General features: G+C 46.2%; 2 protein-coding genes across 2 annotated transcripts in view; both read left to right on the top strand.

Annotated features, from left to right (window-relative positions):
- Positions 1–41: 41 nt before the first annotated feature.
- On the top strand, positions 42–2,714 carry LOC110504887 (protocadherin gamma-C5-like). The gene has a single exon (XM_036970075.1). The coding sequence runs from the start codon at positions 246–248 to the stop codon at positions 2,712–2,714; it is 2,469 nt and encodes an 822-aa protein (XP_036825970.1). The 5' UTR covers positions 42–245.
- A 1,076-nt stretch (positions 2,715–3,790) lies between these two features.
- The window catches only part of LOC110504858 (protocadherin Fat 4), a 47,681-nt gene continuing 27,388 nt past the window's right edge, over positions 3,791–24,083 (top strand). The window contains exons 1-4 of the mRNA XM_036970074.1: positions 3,791–4,168; positions 5,198–6,408; positions 8,634–10,073; positions 11,836–14,337. Of these exons, the coding sequence (XP_036825969.1) occupies positions 3,958–4,168; positions 5,198–6,408; positions 8,634–10,073; positions 11,836–14,337 (5,364 nt within the window). The 5' untranslated portion in view covers positions 3,791–3,957. The remainder of the gene's footprint in view (positions 4,169–5,197; positions 6,409–8,633; positions 10,074–11,835; positions 14,338–24,083) is intronic.

Raw genomic sequence — 24,083 nt, 5'->3', positions numbered from 1 at the left:
TTCAAAGAGATCTACTCCCTCCCCCTAGACTCAGCACCTTAACCCTTACAATATTCTGAGCTGGAGAAGAGAGGGGGGCGCAGTCATACACACGGAGATACAACATCCTCTAAACACATACTTATCGTGATACAAAATTAACGAAATAATGCTTAATGAAATATGTATTCTGGAGAGGTATTTTGATATGAAGCTCTTGGTTCTCGACAGTATTTAAGTGGGAATTGTGTTATAACGGATCAGGGATGACAAAGAGAATGGGATACCGAGACTGGAGATGGCTGGCTCTTTGGTGGCATCATTTCTTTCTCTTGTGGAATACAATAGACGGACAGACTCGCTACACCATCCCGGAGGAACTGAAACAGGGCTCTGTGGTAGGAAATCTAGCCAAAGATCTGGGTTTGGGACTATCTGAGATTTTTGACCGTAAACTGCGTGTCGCTTCTGAGGCTGGTAAGCAGTATTTCAGTGTGGATGCAGGGAAGGGCGAGCTGATCGTCAATGAAAGAATAGACAGAGAGACTGTATGTGGACAAAGCGCCAGCTGCGTTTTACCTCTGCAGGTTGTCATTGAGAACCCGTTACAGTTGTATCGAATTGAGGTGGAAATACGAGACATAAATGACAATTCACCAAATTTTATAACAAATGAACTCACGTTGAAAATAGCGGAATCTGTTGTTGTAGGCAGGCGATTTTCTTTGGAGAGCGCAGAGGACCCAGATGTGGGAAGTAACGCACTCAAGTATTATACAATTAGTAAAGACGAGTGCTTTAGTTTAAAGGTAAAAGACCTTAATAATGGAAGAAAAGCCCCAGAGTTAGTATTAGAAAAACCTCTAGATCGAGAGAAACAAGCTGTCCATCAGTTACTATTAACTGCACTAGATGGGGGGAGTCCTGTCAGATCCGGGACGTCACAGATAACTATTACAGTGCTTGATGTAAACGACAATTTTCCAGTGTTTGAAAATGCATTGTACAAGGTTTCCATACACGAAAATAGTCCAAAAGGTACTTTTATGGTCAAACTTAAAGCGATAGACGTAGACGATGTTCAAAATGGGGAGGTGAAGTATTCATTTGGTGAGCGCACCCCCAATGCCGTGCTTTCTATATTTGACATTGATTTAGACACAGGAGAGATGTTTTTGAAAGGAGAATTAGATTTCGAAAATGCTGCTACATATGAAATTGATATCAATGCAAAAGATAACGGCACTCCAGAAATGGAGGGACAATGTAGTGTTCGGGTGGAGGTAGTTGACGTAAACGACAACCCTCCTGAAATAATTTTGACCTCCAAGCCGAGTCCGTTGCGCGAAGACGCACCCAGTGGCACAGTAGTGGCTTTGATTAGTGCCCGAGACCAAGACTCCGGGAAAAACGGTAACGTAACGTTACAACTCCCGCGAGACTATCCTTTTAATCTGAAACCGTCATTTTCTAATAATTACGCACTGGTCACCAGTGGTGTTTTAGACCGAGAGAGCTTCTCAGAGTATAAAATTGAGATAACAGCCACTGATTCGGGCTCCCCTCCCCTGACTACCAAGAAAACTATACCTGTCAGTATCATTGATGTCAACGACAACTCCCCTAAATTCACTCAGTCCTCCTATGATGTCTATTTAAAAGAGAATGGACTACCAGGCTCCATGCTCTCCTCAGTATCTGCATCTGACCTGGATTTCGGGGATAATGCCAAAATCTCTTACTCCATCCTAGACTCCAAAGTGCAGGGCGTGACTGTCTCCTCCTATGTGTATATGAACTCTGATAACGGCAGCATCTACAGCATGCACTCGTTTGACTATGAGACACTGAAGGTGTTTCAGATTCTGGTGCAGGCAAAGGACCACGGCTCTCCGTCTCTGAGCAGCAACGCCACTGTCCATGTTTTTATCCTGGACCAGAACGACAATGCCCCCGCTGTTATTTACCCCTCCGCTGCCCTGGGCTCGCTCTCTCACCAGAAGATGCCCCGCTCTTCTAAAGCAGGCCACCTGGTTACTAAGGTAACGGCCGTGGACGCAGACTCGGGTCATAACGCCTGGATCTCGTATAAACTGGCGGAGGCCACAGATGCGTCTCTGTTCAATGTCAATCTTTACACAGGGGAAGTAAGGACTAAACGCGCTGTGTCCGAGCAGGACGACTCCTCTCAGAGGCTGCTTATAGAGATAAAGGACGACGGGGAACCGGTACAGTCTTCCACGGTCACAGTGGCCATACTGGTAGAGGACGGGCTCCAAGAACCCATCTTGGACCTCCGGCAGAAAGCGCCAGAGCCCGGCAAGAAAAGCGGGAGAATCACCCTGTATTTGATCCTCTCTCTGGCCTCGGTGTCCATGCTGTCTCTGGTGACTTTTGTCATGTTAGCGGTCAAGTGCGTTAGAAACAGCAGGAGCAGCGGTAGTTGCTGCATGAGACTGGACGATTTGGACGGCTACAATAACCCCAATAGAAACCTGCAGATCCAGCTCAACACTGACGGGCCTATTAAGTACGTAGAGGTCCTGGGAGGGGACATGTTGTCTCAGAGTCAGTCCTTTAGGTCCTGTCTCTCTCCCATGTCAGAGTTCAGTGATTTCACCTTCGTTAAGCCCAGCAGCACCACTGACTTTAAGGAGATGATCAACGTTCTAGACGCATCTTTACCCGACAGCGCCTGGACCTTTGAGAGCCAGCAGGTGAGCAGTGAACTGTAGTTGATTGTGATTGTTATGATATTCGAATGTAGACTGTTTTGTGACGTATAGTAGTTTGTATTTCAACATTTACCAAATCTCAACTTGTTCTTCTGATAGTAGTTTCCTTTACAATGATGGAATATAATGGTAGGTTCATTTTGAGACTCCATATGTCACGTCCTAAAGCCAGTAAATGCATAGTTACTAACTGTGCTGTGCAACTGAAGTCGGAGTGAAACTTAGAATTCAAGCAGTGTTTTGTCAATTCGAAATAATTTCACCATTGAACAAAACAGCGCAATTGTTCCATCCTTTAGGTGTATCCACGTTAGATAATTTGCTGTATGATTTCGCTATGATTTCGAAATAGCTGAATGATTTGAATCTTGGTTGTAAGCCTCCGAGACAGTGTAAAAACTATTGTTACTGTCTGTAGTGCGTGTTGGGCATGATTATGTTTCAGTCTGACTGGTTTAAAGAGGCTTGGGGTTTCAGCACCATGGACAGCGACATTCCCTCTGAATGAGCTGTGTTGTTTTTGTGGCCGCGATGGCAAAGAGAGGCTAATTTATAATTGCTGTAAGATATACAGTATATTGTTCACATTCATTGCAGCTCAATCAATAGTTCATGTATAATAGTAAAACCAAGTGTTTCCTTCCTATGGGCTCCACTAGAATGGCAGTGTTTTGGATGATGTCTGCGCGTAATGAGAGAGAATATTTCTGATCATGGTTTACACTTGAACGCATTTATATGATGATCATGGTTGTTTACACTTTAACCTATTCCTTTCTGTTGGCTATGGGCTGCCCTGTCCATAATAGATTTCACAACAATATAGATAGACAGTATATCAAAAATAGTGAGTTGACCATAACTATCTCTCTCTCTGTGTGTGTTGCGTCAGAGTGCTTATATGCTGCTCCTGGATGCTGCTGTGGCTTTAAGAGGTATGTTCTGTTGGTCTCTCATTGGGTGTTAGAGATGCACGCTGTGCACCAATAGTGTGCAGAACTGTACAAAGAGATCTACTCCCTCCCCTCAGCCTCAGCACCGTAACCCTTACAATACTCCGAGCCGGAGAAGAGAGAGGGATGTACTTACACAGACGGAAGGATAATGTAATCTAAACATAAGTTTCTATATCAAAACTGATGGAAGATGCTAAATGGAATATACATTCTGGAGATATATTTTGATATGAAGCTCTTGGTTCTGGACAGTATTTAAGTGGGAATTGTGTTATAACAGATCAGGGATGACAAAGAGAATGGGATACCGAGACTGGAGATGGCTGGCTCTTTGGTGGCATCATTCCTTTCTCTTGTGGAGTACAATAGACGGACAGACTCGCTACACCATCCCGGAGGAACTGAAACAGGGCTCTGTGGTAGGAAATCTAGCCAAAGATCTGGGTTTGGGACTATCTGAGATTTTTGACCGTAAGCTGCGTGTCGCTTCTGAGGCTGGTAAGCAGTACTTCAGTGTAGATGCGGGGAAGGGCGAGCTGATCGTCAATGAGAGAATAGATAGAGACACTTTATGCGGACAAAGCGCCAGCTGCATTTTACCTCTAAAGGTTGTAATTGAGAACCCGTTACAGTTACATCGAATTGAGGTGGACATACGAGACATAAATGACAATTCCCCTACTTTTCTCACAAAGGAGCAGGCTTTAAAAATTGCAGAATCGACTGTAGCGGGTGTTCATTTTCCGCTGGAGAGAGCAGAGGACCCTGACGTGGGAAGCAACTCATTTAAATCCTATACCATCAGTAAAGACGACTGTTTTAGTTTAAAAGTAAAAGAGCTTCGTAATGGAAGAAAAGTCCCTGAACTGGTTTTAGAGAAACCACTTGACCGAGAGAGAAAAGCTGTCCATCAGCTACTATTGACAGCACTAGATGGGGGGAGTCCAGTCAGATCCGGGACGTCACAGATAACAATCACAGTGCTTGATGTAAATGATAATATCCCAGTATTCGAAAAATCAGTGTATAAAGCTTCCATCGGCGAAAATAGCGCAAAAGGCGCTTTCATGGTTAAACTTAAGGCAACGGATAAAGATGATGGACAAAATGGTGAGGTAAAATATACATTTGGTGAGCACACACCCGAGTCTGTACTTTCTACATTTGATATTGATACGGAAACAGGAGAGATGTTTTTGAAAGGTAAATTAGATTACGAAACTGCTGCAAACTTTGAAATTGATATCACTGCTAAAGATAAAGGTATCCCGGAGATGGAAGGACACTGTAGTGTGCAGGTGGAAGTGGTTGACCTGAACGACAATGCTCCCGAAATCGTTCTCACCTCCCAACCGAGTCCGGTGCGAGAAGATGCGCCAAGTGGCACAGTCGTGGCTTTGATCAGCGCCCGGGACCTAGACTCCGGTAATAACGGTAAAGTTACGTTACAACTCCCGCGAGACTATCATTTTAGTTTGAAACCGTCATTTTCTAATAATTATGCACTGGTCACCAGTGGTGTTTTAGACCGAGAGAGCTTCTCGGGGTATAATATTGAGATAACAGCCACAGATTCGGGCTCCCCTCCCCTGACTACCAAGAAAACTATACCTGTCAGTATCATTGATGTCAACGACAACTCCCCTAAATTCACTCAGTCCTCCTATGATGTCTATTTAAAAGAGAATGGACTACCAGGCTCCATGCTCTCCTCAGTATCTGCATCTGACCTGGATTTCGGGGATAATGCCAAGATCTCCTACTGTATCCTGGACTCCAAAGTGCAGGGCGTGTCTGTCTCCTCCTATGTGTATATGAACTCTGATAACGGCAGCATCTACAGCATGCACTCGTTTGACTATGAAACACTGAAGGTGTTTCAGATTCTGGTGCAGGCAAAGGACCACGGCTCTCCGTCTCTGAGCAGCAACGCCACTGTCCATGTTTTTATCCTGGACCAGAACGACAATGCCCCCGCTGTTATTTACCCCTCCGCTGCCCTGGGCTCGCTCTCTCACCAGAAGATGCCCCGCTCTTCTAAAGCAGGCCACCTGGTTACTAAGGTAACGGCCGTGGACGCAGACTCGGGTCATAACGCCTGGATCTCGTATAAACTGGCGGAGGCCACAGATGCGTCTCTGTTCAATGTCAATCTTTACACAGGGGAAGTAAGGACTAAACGCGCTGTGTCCGAGCAGGACGACTCCTCTCAGAGGCTGCTTATAGAGATAAAGGACGACGGGGAACCGGTACAGTCTTCCACGGTCACAGTGGCCATACTGGTAGAGGACGGGCTCCAAGAACCCATCTTGGACCTCCGGCAGAAAGCGCCAGAGCCCGGCAAGAAAAGCGGGAGAATCACCCTGTATTTGATCCTCTCTCTGGCCTCGGTGTCCATGCTGTCTCTGGTGACTTTTGTCATGTTAGCGGTCAAGTGCGTTCGAAACAGCAGGAGCAGCGGTAGTTGCTGCATGAGACTGGACGATTTGGACGACTACAATAACCCCAATAGAAACCTGCAGATCCAGCTCAACACTGACGGGCCTATTAAGTACGTAGAGGTCCTGGGAGGGGACATGTTGTCTCAGAGTCAGTCCTTCAGGTCCTGTCTCTCTCCCATGTCAGAGTTCAGTGATTTCACCTTCGTTAAGCCCAGCAGCACCACTGACTTTAAGGAGATGATCAACGTTCTAGACGCGTCTTTACCCGACAGCGCCTGGACCTTTGAGAGCCAGCAGGTGAGCAGTGAAGTGTAGTTGATTGTGATGGTTATGATATTCGAATGTAGACTGTTTAGTGACGTCATTAATCACCATTAGAAGAATACGTAACAAAATAACCTCCACTGGTGTCTTTCATTCCATAAATCATAGCTTGTTGTTTGGGGTGGTTGTTTATATAGAATAAGAATATTTTGTGGCTAGCGCATAGTTTATGCTCAGTATTCGTCATGTATTAGAGGAAGTAGGTGCAGTGAAAAACTCTGCCACGGAACCTTACAATAATATGAATCGAAATCATGGTTTCAGTTTTTCATAATACAATTATGTAAAAAATATTATCAGCCGGTTACTCTTAATTGAACTGCTGACGTAGGCAGCCATCTTCAATGGATGATTAGAAATCCCCTGGTCATAATCATCAGTGACTCTGAGTGATAATGTTTCTGTGGGTGTTAAACGTGGTGGTAGTTCTGTTGTGACCCTGATTAACACCACCTCGGAATCAACGGTGTGATTCTGTGGGCTCATGGCAGTCTAACAGAGAAGTACATTTACAGTTGTTGAACATTTTTAAATTGTACAATTGCTGGTATTTTTATGATTGATTGCAGCTCATTTGATAGTTTATATAAACTTAGTAGTTAAAAAAAAAAAGTGTTTCCTTCCACTTGGGCTCTTTTTAGAATGACTGTTTGGGATGAAGTCTGTTAGCAATATTATTATAATATTATATTATTTATTTTCCATCCTGGTTTACACCATAACACATTCTGAGTCATAGGCTTTACCTCTAGGCTGCCCATAGGATGTTGTACATCAACATGAACAGTATATTATTGCAGGGGCTAATGGGACTCTCTCTGTGTGCTGTCAGTGGGTGTTAGAGCGCGTGGGTAGTGTGACTGCTGTGGCTTTAAGAGGTCTGTACTGGTGGCCCCTCATTGGGTGTTAGAGATGTACGCTGTGCACCAATAGTGTGCAGAACTGTCCAAAGAGATCTACCCCCTCCCCAGCCTCAGCAACGTAACCCTTACAATACTCCGAGCTGGAGGAGAGAGAGGGATGCGCTTCCATACACGTAAAGACTACATACTCCAAACACGTCCATGTCGCGATAAAACATTTATGGGAAAATTGCTGAATGGAATATACATCCTGGAGATGTTTTGATATGACACTCTTTGTTCTGGACAGTATTTAATTAGGAATTGTGCTGTAACGGATCAGGGATGACAAAGAGAATGGGATACCGAGACTGGAGATGGCTGGCTCTTTGGTGGCATCATTCCTTTCTCTTGTGGAGTACAATAGACGGACAGACTCACTACACCATCCCGGAGGAACTGAAACAGGGCTCTGTGGTAGGAAATCTAGCCAAAGATCTGGGTTTGGGACTATCTGAGATTTTTCACCGTAAACTGCGTGTCGCCTCTGAGGCTGGTAAGCAGTACTTCAGTGTGGATGCGGGGAAGGGCGAGCTGGTCGTCAATGAGAGAATAGACAGAGAGACTTTATGCGGACAAAGCGTCAGCTGCGTTCTACCTCTGCAGGTTGTTATTGAGAACCCGTTACAACTATATCGTGTTGAGGTAGAAATACAAGATATGAATGACAACTCCCCTAGTTTTCCTTCAAAACAACATACATTAGAGATAGCTGAATCTACTGCAGCAGGTGTACGTTTTCCATTAGAAAGCGCACAAGACCCAGATGTTGGAAGTAATTCTCTAAAATCATATACTCTTAGTAAAGACGAATGTTTTACTTTAAAATTAAAAGAAATCACTGGTGGAAGAAAAGTGCCAGAACTCGTTTTGGCAAAACCTCTGGACAGAGAGAAAAAGGTTTTCCATCAGCTATTATTGACAGCGCTTGATGGGGGTAATCCCATAAGATCCGGAACGGCACAAATAACAATTACAGTGCTTGATAACAATGACAACATTCCCGTTTTTGAAAAAACTGTGTATAAAGTTTATGTAAGTGAAAGTAGCGCGAAGGGTACTCTAATATTACAACCTAAAGCGACAGACATCGACGAGGGCCAAAATGGGGAGGTAGATTATGCGTTCGGTGTGCATACACCTGATTCCGTGCTGTCTGTATTTGAGATTGATCCTGCGACCGGGAAATTATTTTTAAAGGGGGAATTAGATTTCGAGAGTGCTGTAAATTTTGAAATTGACATCAGCGCGAAAGACAAAGGCACCCCTAAAATGGAGGGACATTGTAGTGTGCAGGTAGAAGTCGTAGACGTTAATGACAACTCTCCTGAAATCGTCCTCACCTCTAAACCAAGCCCTGTGCGCGAAGACGCACCCAGTGGCACAGTAGTGGCTTTGATCAGTGTCCGGGACCTAGACTCCGGGAATAACGGTAACGTAACGTTAGAGCTCCCGCGAGACTATCCTTTCAAACTAAAACCGTCATTTTCTAATAATTACGCACTGGTCACCAGTGGTGTTTTAGACCGAGAGAGCTTCTCAGAGTATAAAATTGAGATAACAGCCACTGATTCGGGCTCCCCTCCCCTGACTACCAAGAAAACTATACCTGTCAGTATCATTGATGTCAACGACAACTCCCCTAAATTCACTCAGTCCTCCTATGATGTCTATTTAAAAGAGAATGGACTACCAGGCTCCATGCTCTCCTCAGTATCTGCATCTGACCTGGATTTCGGGGATAATGCCAAGATCTCCTACTGTATCCTGGACTCCAAAGTGCAGGGCGTGTCTGTCTCCTCCTATGTGTATATGAACTCTGATAACGGCAGCATCTACAGCATGCACTCGTTTGACTATGAAACACTGAAGGTGTTTCAGATTCTGGTGCAGGCAAAGGACCACGGCTCTCCGTCTCTGAGCAGCAACGCCACTGTCCATGTTTTTATCCTGGACCAGAACGACAATGCCCCCGCTGTTATTTACCCCTCCGCTGCCCTGGGCTCGCTCTCTCACCAGAAGATGCCCCGCTCTTCTAAAGCAGGCCACCTGGTTACTAAGGTAACGGCCGTGGACGCAGACTCGGGTCATAACGCCTGGATCTCGTATAAACTGGCGGAGGCCACAGATGCGTCTCTGTTCAATGTCAATCTTTACACAGGGGAAGTAAGGACTAAACGCGCTGTGTCCGAGCAGGACGACTCCTCTCAGAGGCTGCTTATAGAGATAAAGGACGACGGGGAACCGGTACAGTCTTCCACGGTCACAGTGGCCATACTGGTAGAGCACGGGCTCCAAGAACCCATCTTGGACCTCCGGCAGAAAGCGCCAGAGCCCGGCAAGAAAAGCGGGAGAATCACCCTGTATTTGATCCTCTCTCTGGCCTCGGTGTCCATGCTGTCTCTGGTGACTTTTGTCATGTTAGCGGTCAAGTGCGTTAGAAACAGCAGGAGCAGCGGTAGTTGCTGCATGAGACTGGACGATTTGGACGACTACAATAACCCCAATAGAAACCTGCAGATCCAGCTCAACACTGACGGGCCTATTAAGTACGTAGAGGTCCTGGGAGGGGACATGTTGTCTCAGAGTCAGTCCTTCAGGTCCTGTCTCTCTCCCATGTCAGAGTTCAGTGATTTCACCTTCGTTAAGCCCAGCAGCACCACTGACTTTAAGGAGATGATCAACGTTCTAGACGCGTCTTTACCCGACAGCGCCTGGACCTTTGAGAGCCAGCAGGTGAGCAGTAAACAACAGCACTGTGACGAATAATATTCCTGACTAGTGCTTTATGACGTCCTATCATGAGAATTCAGAGTTAATTTTTCATGTAGCCTATGATGTCATAATCCGTAAGTGAAGATCCACCATCAGTTATGACATCACACCCTGAGAGTTTATGAAGAACTGTATTGTGACGTTTAATTGTCCAGGGTGCACTTTATGATATAACAATGTCGGCCTAATATTATATAGTATTAGCGCCAAATCATGCTTACCGGTGTGCACATTCACCTCAACGTTGTAGCCTATGAGAATGGATGATATCTTAACCTGCATGTCATGTATGGTTGTAGAGTAGTTCATTGTAATAATTCATTGTAAACACTTATCAACTACATAAAAAATGTAGGCTTGTGGTTTCATGTAAAATATTTTCTTCATAACGAAAATTATGAAGACAATTATGATTTTCCAAAATATGAATTTACACCGGACAAATTGTGTTAATAGTTATTAAACCCTTTTTCGTTGATTACCTCATTTAGCATACCAGTGAATTATATGGATTTCTTTAGGCCTATATCATAGCACTGTAATGTCAGTACCGTAGGCCTACTAATTTTCACCGGATCAAACGATAAGTGACTTTTGTAATCTAACTGTAAATCCCTCTGGATAAAGGCGTCTGCTAAATTACTAAAATGTAAATGTAAATAAGTGCATATGCCATTTATTAACTGTTGTAGTAGGCCTGTTACAACACAGCTGTTGTAGTAGGCCTGTTACAACACAGCTGTTGTAGTAGGCCTGTTACAACACAGCTGTTGTAGTAGGCCTGTTACAACACAGCTGTTGTAGTAGGCCTGTTACAACACAGCTGTTGTAGTAGGCCTGTTACAACACAGCTGTTGTAGTAGGCCTGTTACAACACAGCTGTTGTAGTAGGCCTGTTACAACACAGCTGTTGTAGTAGGCCTGTTACAACACAGCTGTTGTAAGTAGGCCAATGCTCGTAGTATTTGTCATCAATGACATTGCTGCCTCCTTGCCAAGACGAGTCTAGGTTACATAATGGTGTATGATTCAAGCGTTATCAACACGTCTGAAATGGAAACGCTTTGGAAACATGCCACCTTGCGGCTAAATCTATCATTGCAATTTGACCATCAGTTCATCACTTCCCTTTTAACGTTGCCTATATTCAGTGGAATAAGTTCCTTTCGTTGACAAAACATAGCAACAAGTTCATACTTACAGTTGTGGTTCATACCCACCCTTTTTGTTTCGGTCTGTGCAGCATGCCTTTGGAAAAGGCATAAGTCACTTTCTTTTAAAAAACAAACTCAATAATTTGCTTTTACGCTTCCCTTTGCCTTTCTGTTGTGCATTCAGAGTTGTTTTGCTTAAAACAATAATGGATTTAGCCTGTAACGTGTCGGTAACTTGGTTGTTAGTGCAAAAGAAGTGCCTCTAAAACGTTTTCACTCTCTCCGCTTTGTGAAAGAGTTCTTTCTGTATGGGGAGCAAGTCCCGGGTGCTCGGCCAATAGGAAACGGGTCTTTGTGTCCCCGCCCTAAGAGGAGCGGAGCAGAGGAGACAGACTGGGGAGAGTTTTAGCCGAGCCTTCAAGCAGTTTTACCTTTACTCTTTATTTTACATATAGAATAAGGGCGTCATGATTACTTATAAACTTCCCACCGCACTTTTTCTTAAACGGAAGTGTTTACCAAAGGCCTGGTACCGTTGTTTTCACGAAACTATGGATTAGTTAAGGTAAAGAGGAACTTTTAACTTTTCCATCCCCCGGACCCCTCTCATAATGGAATCCAGACAGAGGAAGCACTGCGGAGGGTGGCCCGTGCTGAGGCTATGGTTTTCCCTGGCTTGCCTCATGGGCGCGACCGCCCAGCTTAGTTACTCGGTGTCAGAAGAGCTCAGTCCGGGGGCTGTGGTCGGGAATATCGTTAAAGATTTGGGTCTCACCGTTCAAATGATAATTCAGAGAAAATTGCGGGTGGTCTCGGAATCTAACGCGCAGTACTTCGAGGTGAACCAGGCGACTGGGGATTTTATTATTAGACAGACAATTGACAGGGAACACATGTGCGAATTAAGTGCAACATGTTCACTGCATGTTGAGATTGTACTCGAGGACCCTTTAGCAATACATCGTGTTCTTGTGGATATTGTGGATGTAAATGACAATGCGCCACAGTTTTCCACTAATAATATTTCCTTGGAGATATCAGAGGCGGCCGCGCCGGGCACCCGGTTCCGACTGGAAAGTGCGCACGATCCAGATGTGGGTATCAACTCTCTGCGTACGTATCACCTCGCATCCAACGACCGCTTTGTTTTGAATGTGGAAACGAAAAGTGACGGGGATAAGTTCCCGGAGTTAGTTTTAGTGAAGGCTTTGGATAGGGAGACGCAGGCCTCGTTTCGCCTGTTGCTTACTGCCCTAGACGGGGGACAGCCAGAGAAGTCTGGCTCCACTCTTCTACTCATTACAATTCTGGACGTCAATGACAACGCGCCCGTCTTTGACATGTCGATTAAAAAAGTTAGCGTGTTGGAGAATGTTGAAAAGGGCACTTTAGTAACGAAACTGAACGCAACCGACGCGGATTATGCTCAGAACGGGGAGATCTCCTTCCTGTTTAGTAAATACACGCCGGACCGGGTGCTCAAGCTATTCAGCGTGGATTCGAAAACCGGTGAGGTCCGTGTGAATGGTCACGTGGATTACGAAACAGCGAATGAGTATTACGTCACTGTGCTGGCCAGGGATGGGGGAACCCCCGCCATGGAAGCATCCTGTAACATCAAAGTTGAAGTCACTGACGTGAATGATAACTCTCCGGAGGTGATGTTGACGTCACTGACCAGTCCTATCCAGGAGGACGCAGCACTGGGCACAGTTATCGCCCTCATCAGCGCAAGGGACCTGGACTCTGGTAAGAATGGCAAGGTAACATTAAAGGTCCAGTCTGGTCTGCCCTTCAAACTCAACTCCGCCTTTGGAGAGCACTACAACCTCATCACCGACGGCAACCTGGACAGAGAGACCATGGCTGATTACACTGTGGTCATCATGGCGACCGACGCTGGATCCCCTCCCCTGTCGTCATGTACGACCTTCGTGGTCAAGCTGTCAGACGTGAATGACAATGCTCCGTCGTTCTCCCAGGCTTCTTACTCAGTGGACGTCCCCGAGAACAACGCCCCCAGCACCCCAATCGCCATGGTGGTGGCCTCTGACCCGGACATAGGGGAAAATGCCCGCGTCTCCTTTTCCATCCTGCCCAGCATGGTCCAGGGCTCACACATCTCCTCCTATGTCTACATCAACCCAGAGACTGGCCACATCTATAGCATGCACTCCCTGGACCATGAAACCCTCAGCGCCTTCCGCATTGAGGTACAGGCTCGAGACGCCGGGGCGCCACCTCGGACCACCAACATCACCGTGCATGTATTCGTAGTAGATCTTAACGACAATGCGCCCCTCATCGTGTACCCCCCCTTCCCCCAGGATACGGGGCTGCAGCTCAGTGTACCGCTGTCGGCTGGGCCAGGGCATCTCATTAATAAACTGGTTGGGGTGGATCCCGATAGCGGTCATAACGCCTGGTTGTTTTACTCCATCGCCCCCGGGCCTCACGCTGCTCTGTTCCTCATCACCCCGCACACCGGCGAGCTCCGCACCACTCGCAAGCTAGCCGAGGAGGAGGGTGGCTCCGCCTATGACATCACTGTGGTCGTCCAGGACAACGGCGAACCTACTCTCTCCACCACTGTGGCCATTACGGTAACAGTGGAGGAGAAGGGTGCCAGTGACGCCGCCATGGACAACCGGAAGACGTCGGGGATGCGGCAGACTGGGATGTCTGACATCACCCTGTACCTCATCATCTCACTGGCCTGCGTCTCGGCCATGTCCTTCCTCACCTTCTTCATCATCATGGTCCGATGCCTCCGCCACCGCAGTGACCATGGAGGGACAGGCTGCTGCTACAGCCATTACCGGCCCAGCAGGGCCTACCATCAGAGGCCCCACAAGGACCTCCACCTGCAGCTCAACACAGACGGACCCATCCGTTACATGGAGGTGGTGGGAGGGGCTCAAGACCCCCCAGGAACACGGACCTACAGACCCTGCTACTCCACCACCTCCAGCCGCAGTGACTTTATGTTTGTTAAGACACCCATGATGAGCCAAAACAACACACTCAGTATGACGCTCAACAGGAAGCACCTAATGAACTCAGCCAATGAGGTGAGGGCACCAGGGGGCAGAAGGCAGGGTATTGGTGAGATAACTCTATTAGCCATATCACAGGTGTTTCTGAAAAATCACTTGTTCAATGTCATTTGAGGTCTATAAGGACTAGGTTATAACCAGTGGCGGTGAAGGTTTTATCCAAAGATGGTTGTCTTTGTTGAGTTAGCTTACCATATTGAAAGGAGAATTCAACTCATGGTTCTAATACTATTTTTAACATCCAGTCTTGAGCCGGCTCACCTAGATTGACTAAGTCACGTAACAATGCAGTATTTCTCCTAAAGACTAGTGTTGTTGAGCCTCATCCTTCTCCTTAGGACGTGGTGACGGGGCTTTCCTTACTGTGTCATCCAGCTAGAGGAGGAGATGAAGGAGAAGAGGAGAGATTTAATGTTTCATCTGACCCAAGACTAGGAAATGCAGTCTACCTCTCTTTCTGACTTCCAATTACTAAACAGGATCAGCAGTGAAGCACTGTGCTATGAGAGAATGAGGGAGAGAGGGAATGGATGGATTGGAAGGCAGGGATTGGATGCAGAGAGGGAATGGATGGATTGGAGGGTAGGGATTGGATGGAGAGAGGGAATGGATGGATTGGAAGGCAGAGATTGGAGGGAGATAGAGGGGAAGGTTTAGAGTAGAGAGGAGGAGAGTAACGACAGATGGAAATAGAGTAACGGAATAGTAAAATAGGAAGTGAGGGAGAGGGGGAGGAGAAAGGAGGGGTGTGAGGGAGAGGGGAGGATGGAACAGAGGGAAGGAAAGGGAGAAGAGGGGGTGAATCAGTCAAAGAGTAAAGCAGAAGCTGAAAAACAAGAATTCCAGAGTCAGCGCTCGACCTCTCACTTCCTGTTGTCCTCTGAACCTTGATTGGTTCCATGCCTCTGACACCAAGACAACCATGGCCTCGCCCTGTGTGGACGTCTGTACGCCTGTGGCAGCAGCTCTGGCCAAACATTCCCAAACCTCATTCCCAGAGCACTTGTTAAGAATACCATTCCGCTCTATGTTCTCGGGGTGTGGATGGAAAGGTATATTCCGTTAAATCTGTCCACATACAGTATACAGAGGACTCCTCTCTGTTCCTGACTCACTATGTAGTGCTGGGTTTCCAAGATGGCTGCCTGTGCTCTAGTTTTGATGATTCATGTGGAGAGACTGTGGCCTCTTTCCCAAATTTACATTTTTGAATCCTTTTTTAATTTAGCCTAACCAGTGATTATAGTTTCAGTAAAGTCCCGACAGAAAGAGGTCAGTGGGTGGTGTTGTGGTTTAGTTTTAGTTTTTATATTTCTCAGGTGGGTTACACAGTTTATGTTTCTCTGGTGGGTTACATAGTTTACGTTTCTCTGGTGGGTTACACAGTTTACGTTTCTCTGGTGGGTTACACAGTTTACGTTTCTCTGGTGGGTTACACAGTTTATGTTTCTCTGGTGGGTTACATAGTTTACGTTTCTCTGGTGGGTTACACAGTTTACGTTTCTCAGGTGGGTTACACAGTTTATGTTTCTCTGGTGGGTTACATAGTTTACGTTTCTCTGGTGGGTTACACAGTTTACGTTTCTCTGGTGGGTTACACAGTTTACGTTTCTCTGGTGGGTTACACAGTTTATGTTTCTCTGGTGGGTTACATAGTTTACGTTTCTCTGGTGGGTTACATAGTTTACGTTTCTCTGGTGGGTTACACAGTTTACGTTTCTCAGGTGGGTTACACAGTTTACGTTTCTCAGGTGGGTTACACAGTTTATGTTTCTCAGGTGGGTTACACAGTTTACGTTTCTCAGGTGGGTTACACAGTTTACGTTTCTCTGGTGGGTTACACAGTTTACGTTTCTCAGGTGGGTTACACAGTTTACGTTTCTCAGGTGGGTTACACAGCTTACGTTTCTCAGGTGGGTTACACAGTTTACGTTTCTCTGGTGGGTTACACAGTTTATGTTTCTCTGGTGGGTTACACAGTTTATGTTTCTCTGGTGGGTTACACAGTTTATGTTTCTCTGGTGGGTTACACAGTTTACGTTTCTCTGGTGGGTTACACAGTTTACGTTTCTCTGGTGGGTTACACAGTTTACGTTTCTCTGGTGGGTTACACAGTTTACGTTTCTCTGGTGGGTTACACAGTTTACGTTTCTCTGGTGGGTTACACAGTTTACGTTTCTCTGGTGGGTTACACAGTTTACGTTTCTCTGGTGGGTTACACAGTTTACGTTTCTCTGGTGGGTTACACAGTTTACGTTTCTCTGGTGGGTTACACAGTTTACGTTTCTCTGGTGGGTGACACAGTTTACGTTTCTCTGGTGGGTTACACAGTTTACGTTTCTCTGGTGGGTTACACAGTTTACGTTTCTCTGGTGGGTTACACAGTTTATGTTTCTCAGGTGGGTTACACAGTTTACGTTTCTCAGGTGGGTTACACAGTTTATGTTTCTCAGGTGGGTTACACAGTTTACGTTTCTCTGGTGGGTTACACAGTTTACGTTTCTCTGGTGGGTTACACAGTTTACGTTTCTCAGGTGGGTTACACAGTTTACGTTTCTCAGGTGGGTTACACAGCTTACGTTTCTCAGGTGGGTTACACAGTTTACGTTTCTCTGGTGGGTTACACAGTTTACGTTTCTCAGGTGGGTTACACAGCTTACGTTTCTCAGGTGGGTTACACAGTTTACGTTTCTCAGGTGGGTTACACAGTTTACGTTTCTCAGGTGGGTTACACAGTTTACGTTTCTCTGGTGGGTTACACAGTTTACGTTTCTCAGGTGGGTTACACAGTTTATGTTTCTCAGGTGGGTTACACAGTTTACGTTTCTCTGGTGGGTTACACAGTTTACGTTTCTCTGGTGGGTTACACAGTTTACGTTTCTCTGGTGGGTTACACAGTTTACGTTTCTCAGGTGGGTTACACAGTTTACGTTTCTCAGGTGGGTTACACAGCTTACGTTTCTCAGGTGGGTTACACAGTTTACGTTTCTCAGGTGGGTTACACAGTTTACGTTTCTCAGGTGGGTTACACAGTTTACGTTTCTCTGGTGGGTTACACAGTTTACGTTTCTCAGGTGGGTTACACAGTTTACGTTTCTCAGGTGGGTTACACAGTTTACGTTTCTCTGGTGGGTTACACAGTTTACGTTTCTCTGGTGGGTTACACAGTTTACGTTTCTCTGGTGGGTTACACAGTTTACGTTTCTCTGGTGGGTTACACAGTTTACGTTTCTCTGGTGGGTTGCACAGTTTACGTTTCTCTGGTGGGTTACACAGTTTACGTTTCTCTGGTGGGTTACACAGTTTACGTTTCTCTGGTGGGTTACACAGTTTACGTTTCTCTGGTGGGTTACACAGTTTACGTTTCTCTGGTGGGTTACACAGTTTACGTTTCTCTGGTGGGTTACACAGTTTACGTTTCTCTGGTGGGTTACACAGTTTACGTTTCTCTGGTGGGTGACACAGTTTACGTTTCTCTGGTGGGTTACACAGTTTACGTTTCTCTGGTGGGTTACACAGTTTACGTTTCTCTGGTGGGTTACACAGTTTATGTTTCTCAGGTGGGTTACACAGTTTACGTTTCTCAGGTGGGTTACACAGTTTATGTTTCTCAGGTGGGTTACACAGTTTACGTTTCTCTGGTGGGTTACACAGTTTACGTTTCTCTGGTGGGTTACACAGTTTACGTTTCTCAGGTGGGTTACACAGTTTACGTTTCTCAGGTGGGTTACACAGCTTACGTTTCTCAGGTGGGTTACACAGTTTACGTTTCTCTGGTGGGTTACACAGTTTACGTTTCTCTGGTGGGTTACACAGTTTACGTTTCTCAGGTGGGTTACACAGCTTACGTTTCTCTGGTGGGTTACACAGTTTACGTTTCTCAGGTGGGTTACACAGCTTACGTTTCTCAGGTGGGTTACACAGTTTACGTTTCTCAGGTGGGTTACACAGTTTACGTTTCTCAGGTGGGTTACACAGTTTACGTTTCTCTGGTGGGTTACACAGTTTACGTTTCTCAGGTGGGTTACACAGTTTATGTTTCTCAGGTGGGTTACACAGTTTACGTTTCTCTGGTGGGTTACACAGTTTACGTTTCTCTGGTGGGTTACACAGTTTACGTTTCTCTGGTGGGTTACACAGTTTACGTTTCTCAGGTGGGTTACACAGTTTACGTTTCTCAGGTGGGTTACACAGCTTACGTTTCTCAGGTGGGTTACACAGTTTACGTTTCTCAGGTGGGTTACACAGTTTACGTTTCTCAGGTGGGTTACACAGTTTACGTTTCTCTGGTGGGTTACACAGTTTACGTTTCTCAGGTGGGTTACACAGTTTACGTTTCTCAGGTGGGTTACACAGTTTACGTTTCTCTGGTGGGTTACACAGTTTACGTTTCTCTGGTGGGTTACACAGTTTACGTTTCTCTGGTGGGTTACACAGTTTACGTTTCTCTGGTGGGTTACACAGTTTACGTTTCTCTGGTGGGTTGCACAGTTTACGTTTCTCTGGTGGGTTACACAGTTTACGTTTCTCTGGTGGGTTACACAGTTTACGTTTCTCTGGTGGGTTACACAGTTTACGTTTCTCTGGTGGGTTACACAGTTTACGTTTCTCTGGTGGGTTACACAGTTTACGTTTCTCTGGTGGGTTACACAGTTTACGTTTCTCTGGTGGGTTACACAGTTTACGTTTCTCTGGTGGGTTACACAGTTTACGTTTCTCTGGTGAGTTACACAGCAGCTGTTTCTCTGGTGAGTTACACAGCAGCTGTTTCTCTGGTGAGTTACACAGCAGCTGTTTTTCTGGTGGGTTACACAGCTTACATTTCTCTGGTGAGTTACACAGCAGCTGTTTCTTCAGTGGGTTACACAGCAGCTGATTCTCTGGTGAGTTACACAGCAGCTGTTTCTCTGGTGAGTTATACAGCAGCTGTTTCTCTGGTGAGTTACACAGCAGCTATTTCTCTGGTGAGTTACACAGCAGCTGTTTCTCTGGCGGGTTACACAGCAGCTGTTTCTGCTGTGGGTTACACAGCAGCTGTTTCTCTGGTGAGTTACACAGCAGCTGTTTCTCTGGTGAGTTACACAGCAGCTGTTTCTCTGGTGGGTTACACAGCTTTCATTTCTCTGGTGAGTTACACAGCAGCTGTTTCTCTGGTGGGTTACACAGCAGCTGTTTCTCTGGTGAGTTACACAGCAGCTGTTTCTCTGGTGAGTTACACAGCAGCTGTTTCTCTGGTGGGTTACACAAATTACATTTCTCTGGTGGGTTACACAGCAGCTGTTTCTCTGGCGGGTTACACAGCAGCTGTTTCTCTGGTGAGTTACACAGCAGCTGTTTCTCTGGTGGGTTACACAGCAGCTGTTTCTCTGGTGAGTTACACTGCTTACATTTCTCTGGTGGGTTACACAGCAGCTGTTTCTCTGCTGGGTTACACAGCTTACGTTTCTCTGGTGGGTTACACAGCAGCTGTTTATATGGTGGGTTACACAGCAGCTGTTTCTCTGGTGGGTTACACAGCAGCTGTTTCTCTGGTGAGTTACACAGCAGCTGTTTCTCTGGTGAGTTACACAGCAGCTTTTTCTCTGGTGAGTTACACAGCAGCTGTTTCTCTGGTGAGTTACACAGCAGCTGTTTCTCTGGTGGGTTACACAGCAGCTGTTTCTCTGGTGGGTTACACAGCAGCTGTTTCTCTGGTGGGTTACACAGCAGCTGTTTCTCTGGTGAGTTACACAGCAGCTGTTTCTCTGGTGGGTTACACAGCAGCTGTTTCTCTGGTGGGTTACACAGCAGCTGTTTCTCTGGTGGGTTACACAGCCTACGTTTCTCTGGTGGGTTACACAGCAGCTGTTTCTCTGGTGAGTTACACAGCAGCTGTTTCTCTGGTGAGTTACACAGCAGCTGTTTCTCTGGTGAGTTACACAGCAGCTGTTTCTCTGGTGGGTTACACAGCCTACGTTTCATTGGTGGGTTACACAGCAGCTGTTTCTCTAGTGAGTTACACAGCAGCTGTTTCTCTGGTGAGTTACACAGCAGCTGTTTCTCTGGTGGGTTACACAGTTTACGTTTCTCTGGTGGGTTACACGGTTTACGTTTCTCTGGTGGGTTACACAGTTTACGTTTCTCTGGTGGGTTACACAGTTTACGTTTCTCTGGTGAGTTACACAGCAGCTGTTTCTCTGGTGAGTTACACAGCAGCTGTTTCTCTGGTGAGTTACACAGCAGCTGTTTTTCTGGTGGGTTACACAGCTTACATTTCTCTGGTGAGTTACACAGCAGCTGTTTCTTCAGTGGGTTACACAGCAGCTGATTCTCTGGTGAGTTACACAGCAGCTGTTTCTCTGGTGAGTTATACAGCAGCTGTTTCTCTGGTGAGTTACACAGCAGCTATTTCTCTGGTGAGTTACACAGCAGCTGTTTCTCTGGCGGGTTACACAGCAGCTGTTTCTGCTGTGGGTTACACAGCAGCCGTTTCTCTGGTGAGTTACACAGCAGCTGTTTCTCTGGTGAGTTACACAGCAGCTGTTTCTCTGGTGGGTTACACAGCTTACATTTCTCTGGTGAGTTACACAGCAGATGTTTCTCTGGTGGGTTACACAGCAGCTGTTTCTCTGGTGAGTTACACAGCAGCTGTTTCTCTGGTGAGTTACACAGCAGCTGTTTCTCTGGTGGGTTACACAAATTACATTTCTCTGGTGGGTTACACAGCAGCTGTTTCTCTGGCGGGTTACACAGCAGCTGTTTCTCTGGTGAGTTACACAGCAGCTGTTTCTCTGGTGGGTTACACAGCAGCTGTTTCTCTGCTGGGTTACACAGCTTACGTTTCTCTGGTGGGTTACACAGCAGCTGTTTATATGGTGGGTTACACAGCAGCTGTTTCTCTGGTGGGTTACACAGCAGCTGTTTCTCTGGTGAGTTACACAGCAGCTGTTTCTCTGGTGAGTTACACAGCAGCTTTTTCTCTGGTGAGTTACACAGCAGCTGTTTCTCTGGTGAGTTACACAGCAGCTGTTTCTCTGGTGGGTTACACAGCAGCTGTTTCTCTGGTGGGTTACACAGCAGCTGTTTCTCTGGTGGGTTACACAGCAGCTGTTTCTCTGGTGAGTTACACAGCAGCTGTTTCTCTGGTGGGTTACACAGCAGCTGTTTCTCTGGTGGGTTACACAGCAGCTGTTTCTCTGGTGGGTTACACAGCCTACGTTTCTCTGGTGGGTTACACAGCAGCTGTTTCTCTGGTGAGTTACACAGCAGCTGTTTCTCTGGTGAGTTACACAGCAGCTGTTTCTCTGGTGAGTTACACAGCAGCTGTTTCTCTGGTGGGTTACACAGCCTACGTTTCATTGGTGGGTTACACAGCAGCTGTTTCTCTAGTGAGTTACACAGCAGCTGTTTCTCTGGTGGGTTTCACAGCTGACGTTTCTTTGGTGGGTTACACAGCAGCTGTTTCTCTAGTGAGTTACACAGCAGCTGTTTCTCTGGTGGGTTACACAGCAGCTGTTTCTCTGGTGAGTTACACAGCAGGTGTTTCTCTAGTGAGTTACACAGCAGCTGTTTCTCTGGTGGGTTACACAGCAGCTGATTCTCTCTGAAGTAGCAGGTTGTTTACCTTGTCATCAGATTTTACTCTCTCTCTCTCTCTCTCTCTCTCTCTCTCTCTGTCTCTCTGAATCTCTCTCTCTCTGTCTCCCTGAATCTCTCTGTCTCCCTAAATATGCCTGTCCCCGCTGTTGTCAGGGTAACATCTGTCTCCATGCTCCAGTGACACGTGTAGAACAGTGACGAAGGAGAGAAGGATGAGGGAAGGAGAGAAGGATTAAGGGAGAGAAAGAGAGCAAGGGATGGCTTTATGCACGTGTGCCCCAGTGACAGATGGACTTGTGCCCACTCTGGGCCAAGGCCACAGAGGGTGCACAATCAGTGTGTGTGTGAACAGCGTATAGTCAGGTGTTCCAAGCCCTACAGGGGTGTCATTTTAGCAGGGCCCTAAGTTCCCAATGTCCCATTGTGACAGAGAGAGTGACTCCTCAGTGTCCCCGTATCTCCTCTCGTTTCAATAGGAGTGTGTAGCTCTTCATCAAAGGTTCTTTGTGTTTGGAACTGTTGGAGTGGGGTTGTGTATAAGGAGTAAAGTACCACATTCAGGGTGTGTGTATGCGCTCATGTTGACACTACAGTATGTAGCTGTGTTCGTGTGGTCACGTGGGGTGACTAGGTATGGAGTGGTTGGTAAATACTGTGTGTTTCACAGATGAAGAAGCAGCATGTGCCACCAACAGGCCTGCATTGCTCACTGACTCTGTCCTTGACTCATATCCTGTGTGACTGTGTCTCCGTGTGGTCCAGTGCATCTGAATAAAGCTCATCAACAGTCTTCCTTTCATGTCTCCTGCCCTGGTCGTAGCCTCCTGGTGGTTCCAGCATGGTTGACTCTGTCACTAGGGTCCAGCTAGAGCTTTAGGATTCATAATAATCTGTTTTTCCTCTAGTGTCGTCATCAGAATGGCTTAGTGGACAATGGAACGTAAAAGCATGTATTGTGAATACTAGGATAATATTATGCAGGGGTGTGGGGGTTTGTGAAGCTCAGTTGGTAGAGCATGTAACACCAGGGTAGTGGGTTCGGTTCCCGGGACCACCACTTATGTAAAATGGCCTATGTACAGTACCAGTCAAAAATGTCATAGTATTTATGTTTTCACTATTATTCTACAATGTAGAAAATAGTCCAAATTAAAAAATACCCTGGAATGAGTAGGTGTGTCCAAACTTTTGTCTGGTACTGTATATTATTTGTCTATTTACTGTTGGAGGGACCTCCACGTTCAGACAGAGCACCAGGTGCAGTCTAGCCACAGTTCTGTTAATGTAAAGAGCTTCGGGTGTGTGTGTGTGTTTTGGTGTGTGTTTGAAAACGGTAACTTCCTCACACAGCACAAAGCACCAGGTGGGTCCAGCCTGTGTGATAACCATGCCAATGGAGGGTGTGTGTGTGTTTCGGCAGAGAAGCCTGCTGTGAATCTCTTCTATTCATCAGATTCTGGCCAGTCTTTTCTGGTTCGACCGACCGACCGACAGACAGACAGATGGAGACCAGACGTTCATGTTCAGCGATTAGTGTCTCTTCCCACTTGAATCCAGAGCCACCCCTCACTGTGATTATCCTTCTCCACATCAGATAAATCCTCAATGATTTTAAACCTCTATACTGACTGTTTTCATTCACAGTATCCTATGGACATGAACAGGCTGTAAGGCAGTAGGTTCTCTACCTACGGTTCTAACTCCTGTGGTAACTGTGTGCTAGGAGCTATAATTCTGATAAGTCTCTATGGATCAGAACAGGAGAACTCTAATCCCTATCTGGCCTCAGAGCCGGCAGAACTTCTCACTGAGGGAGTCTAGTGGATTTGATCCTCTCTGGTCACTTTCTTGGTTCTGCCTTTAACTGACTCTGGATCAGATTTCTGGAGCACCGGTCCCCATTTTAGGGGCAGAAAGTTAGTACACATTTATTACGTTACATACAAACTGAAAGAGATAGAAATGAACGTGAGCTGTTGTGCTCTTGCTAACGTCACTTGACCCTTCAAATGTGTGAACTCACCTCAGTACAGTAACACTACATAGTGTCCCTGTATGGAACGCCAGCCCAGAATCTGTTTGCCTTTATTCTACATGCCTGTGGCGAGACCTGGGAATGACCTCTGGGAATGACCTCTGGGAATGGTTTTGTCGGCAGTGAGCGTCACACTGCTGGAATGTTG

Source organism: Oncorhynchus mykiss, chromosome 31, assembly GCF_013265735.2.
Source record: "Oncorhynchus mykiss isolate Arlee chromosome 31, USDA_OmykA_1.1, whole genome shotgun sequence".
Taxonomy (NCBI): Eukaryota; Metazoa; Chordata; class Actinopteri; order Salmoniformes; family Salmonidae; genus Oncorhynchus; species Oncorhynchus mykiss.
The sequence above is the reverse complement of the archived record's forward strand: the minus strand, read 5'-3'. Positions and strand labels throughout refer to the sequence as shown.

What these genes read in the sequence shown, in the direction of transcription:
- LOC110504887 (XM_036970075.1), top strand. Translation starts at nt 246, where the DNA reads ATGACAAAGAGAATGGGATACCGAGACTGGAGATGGCTGGCTCTTTGG.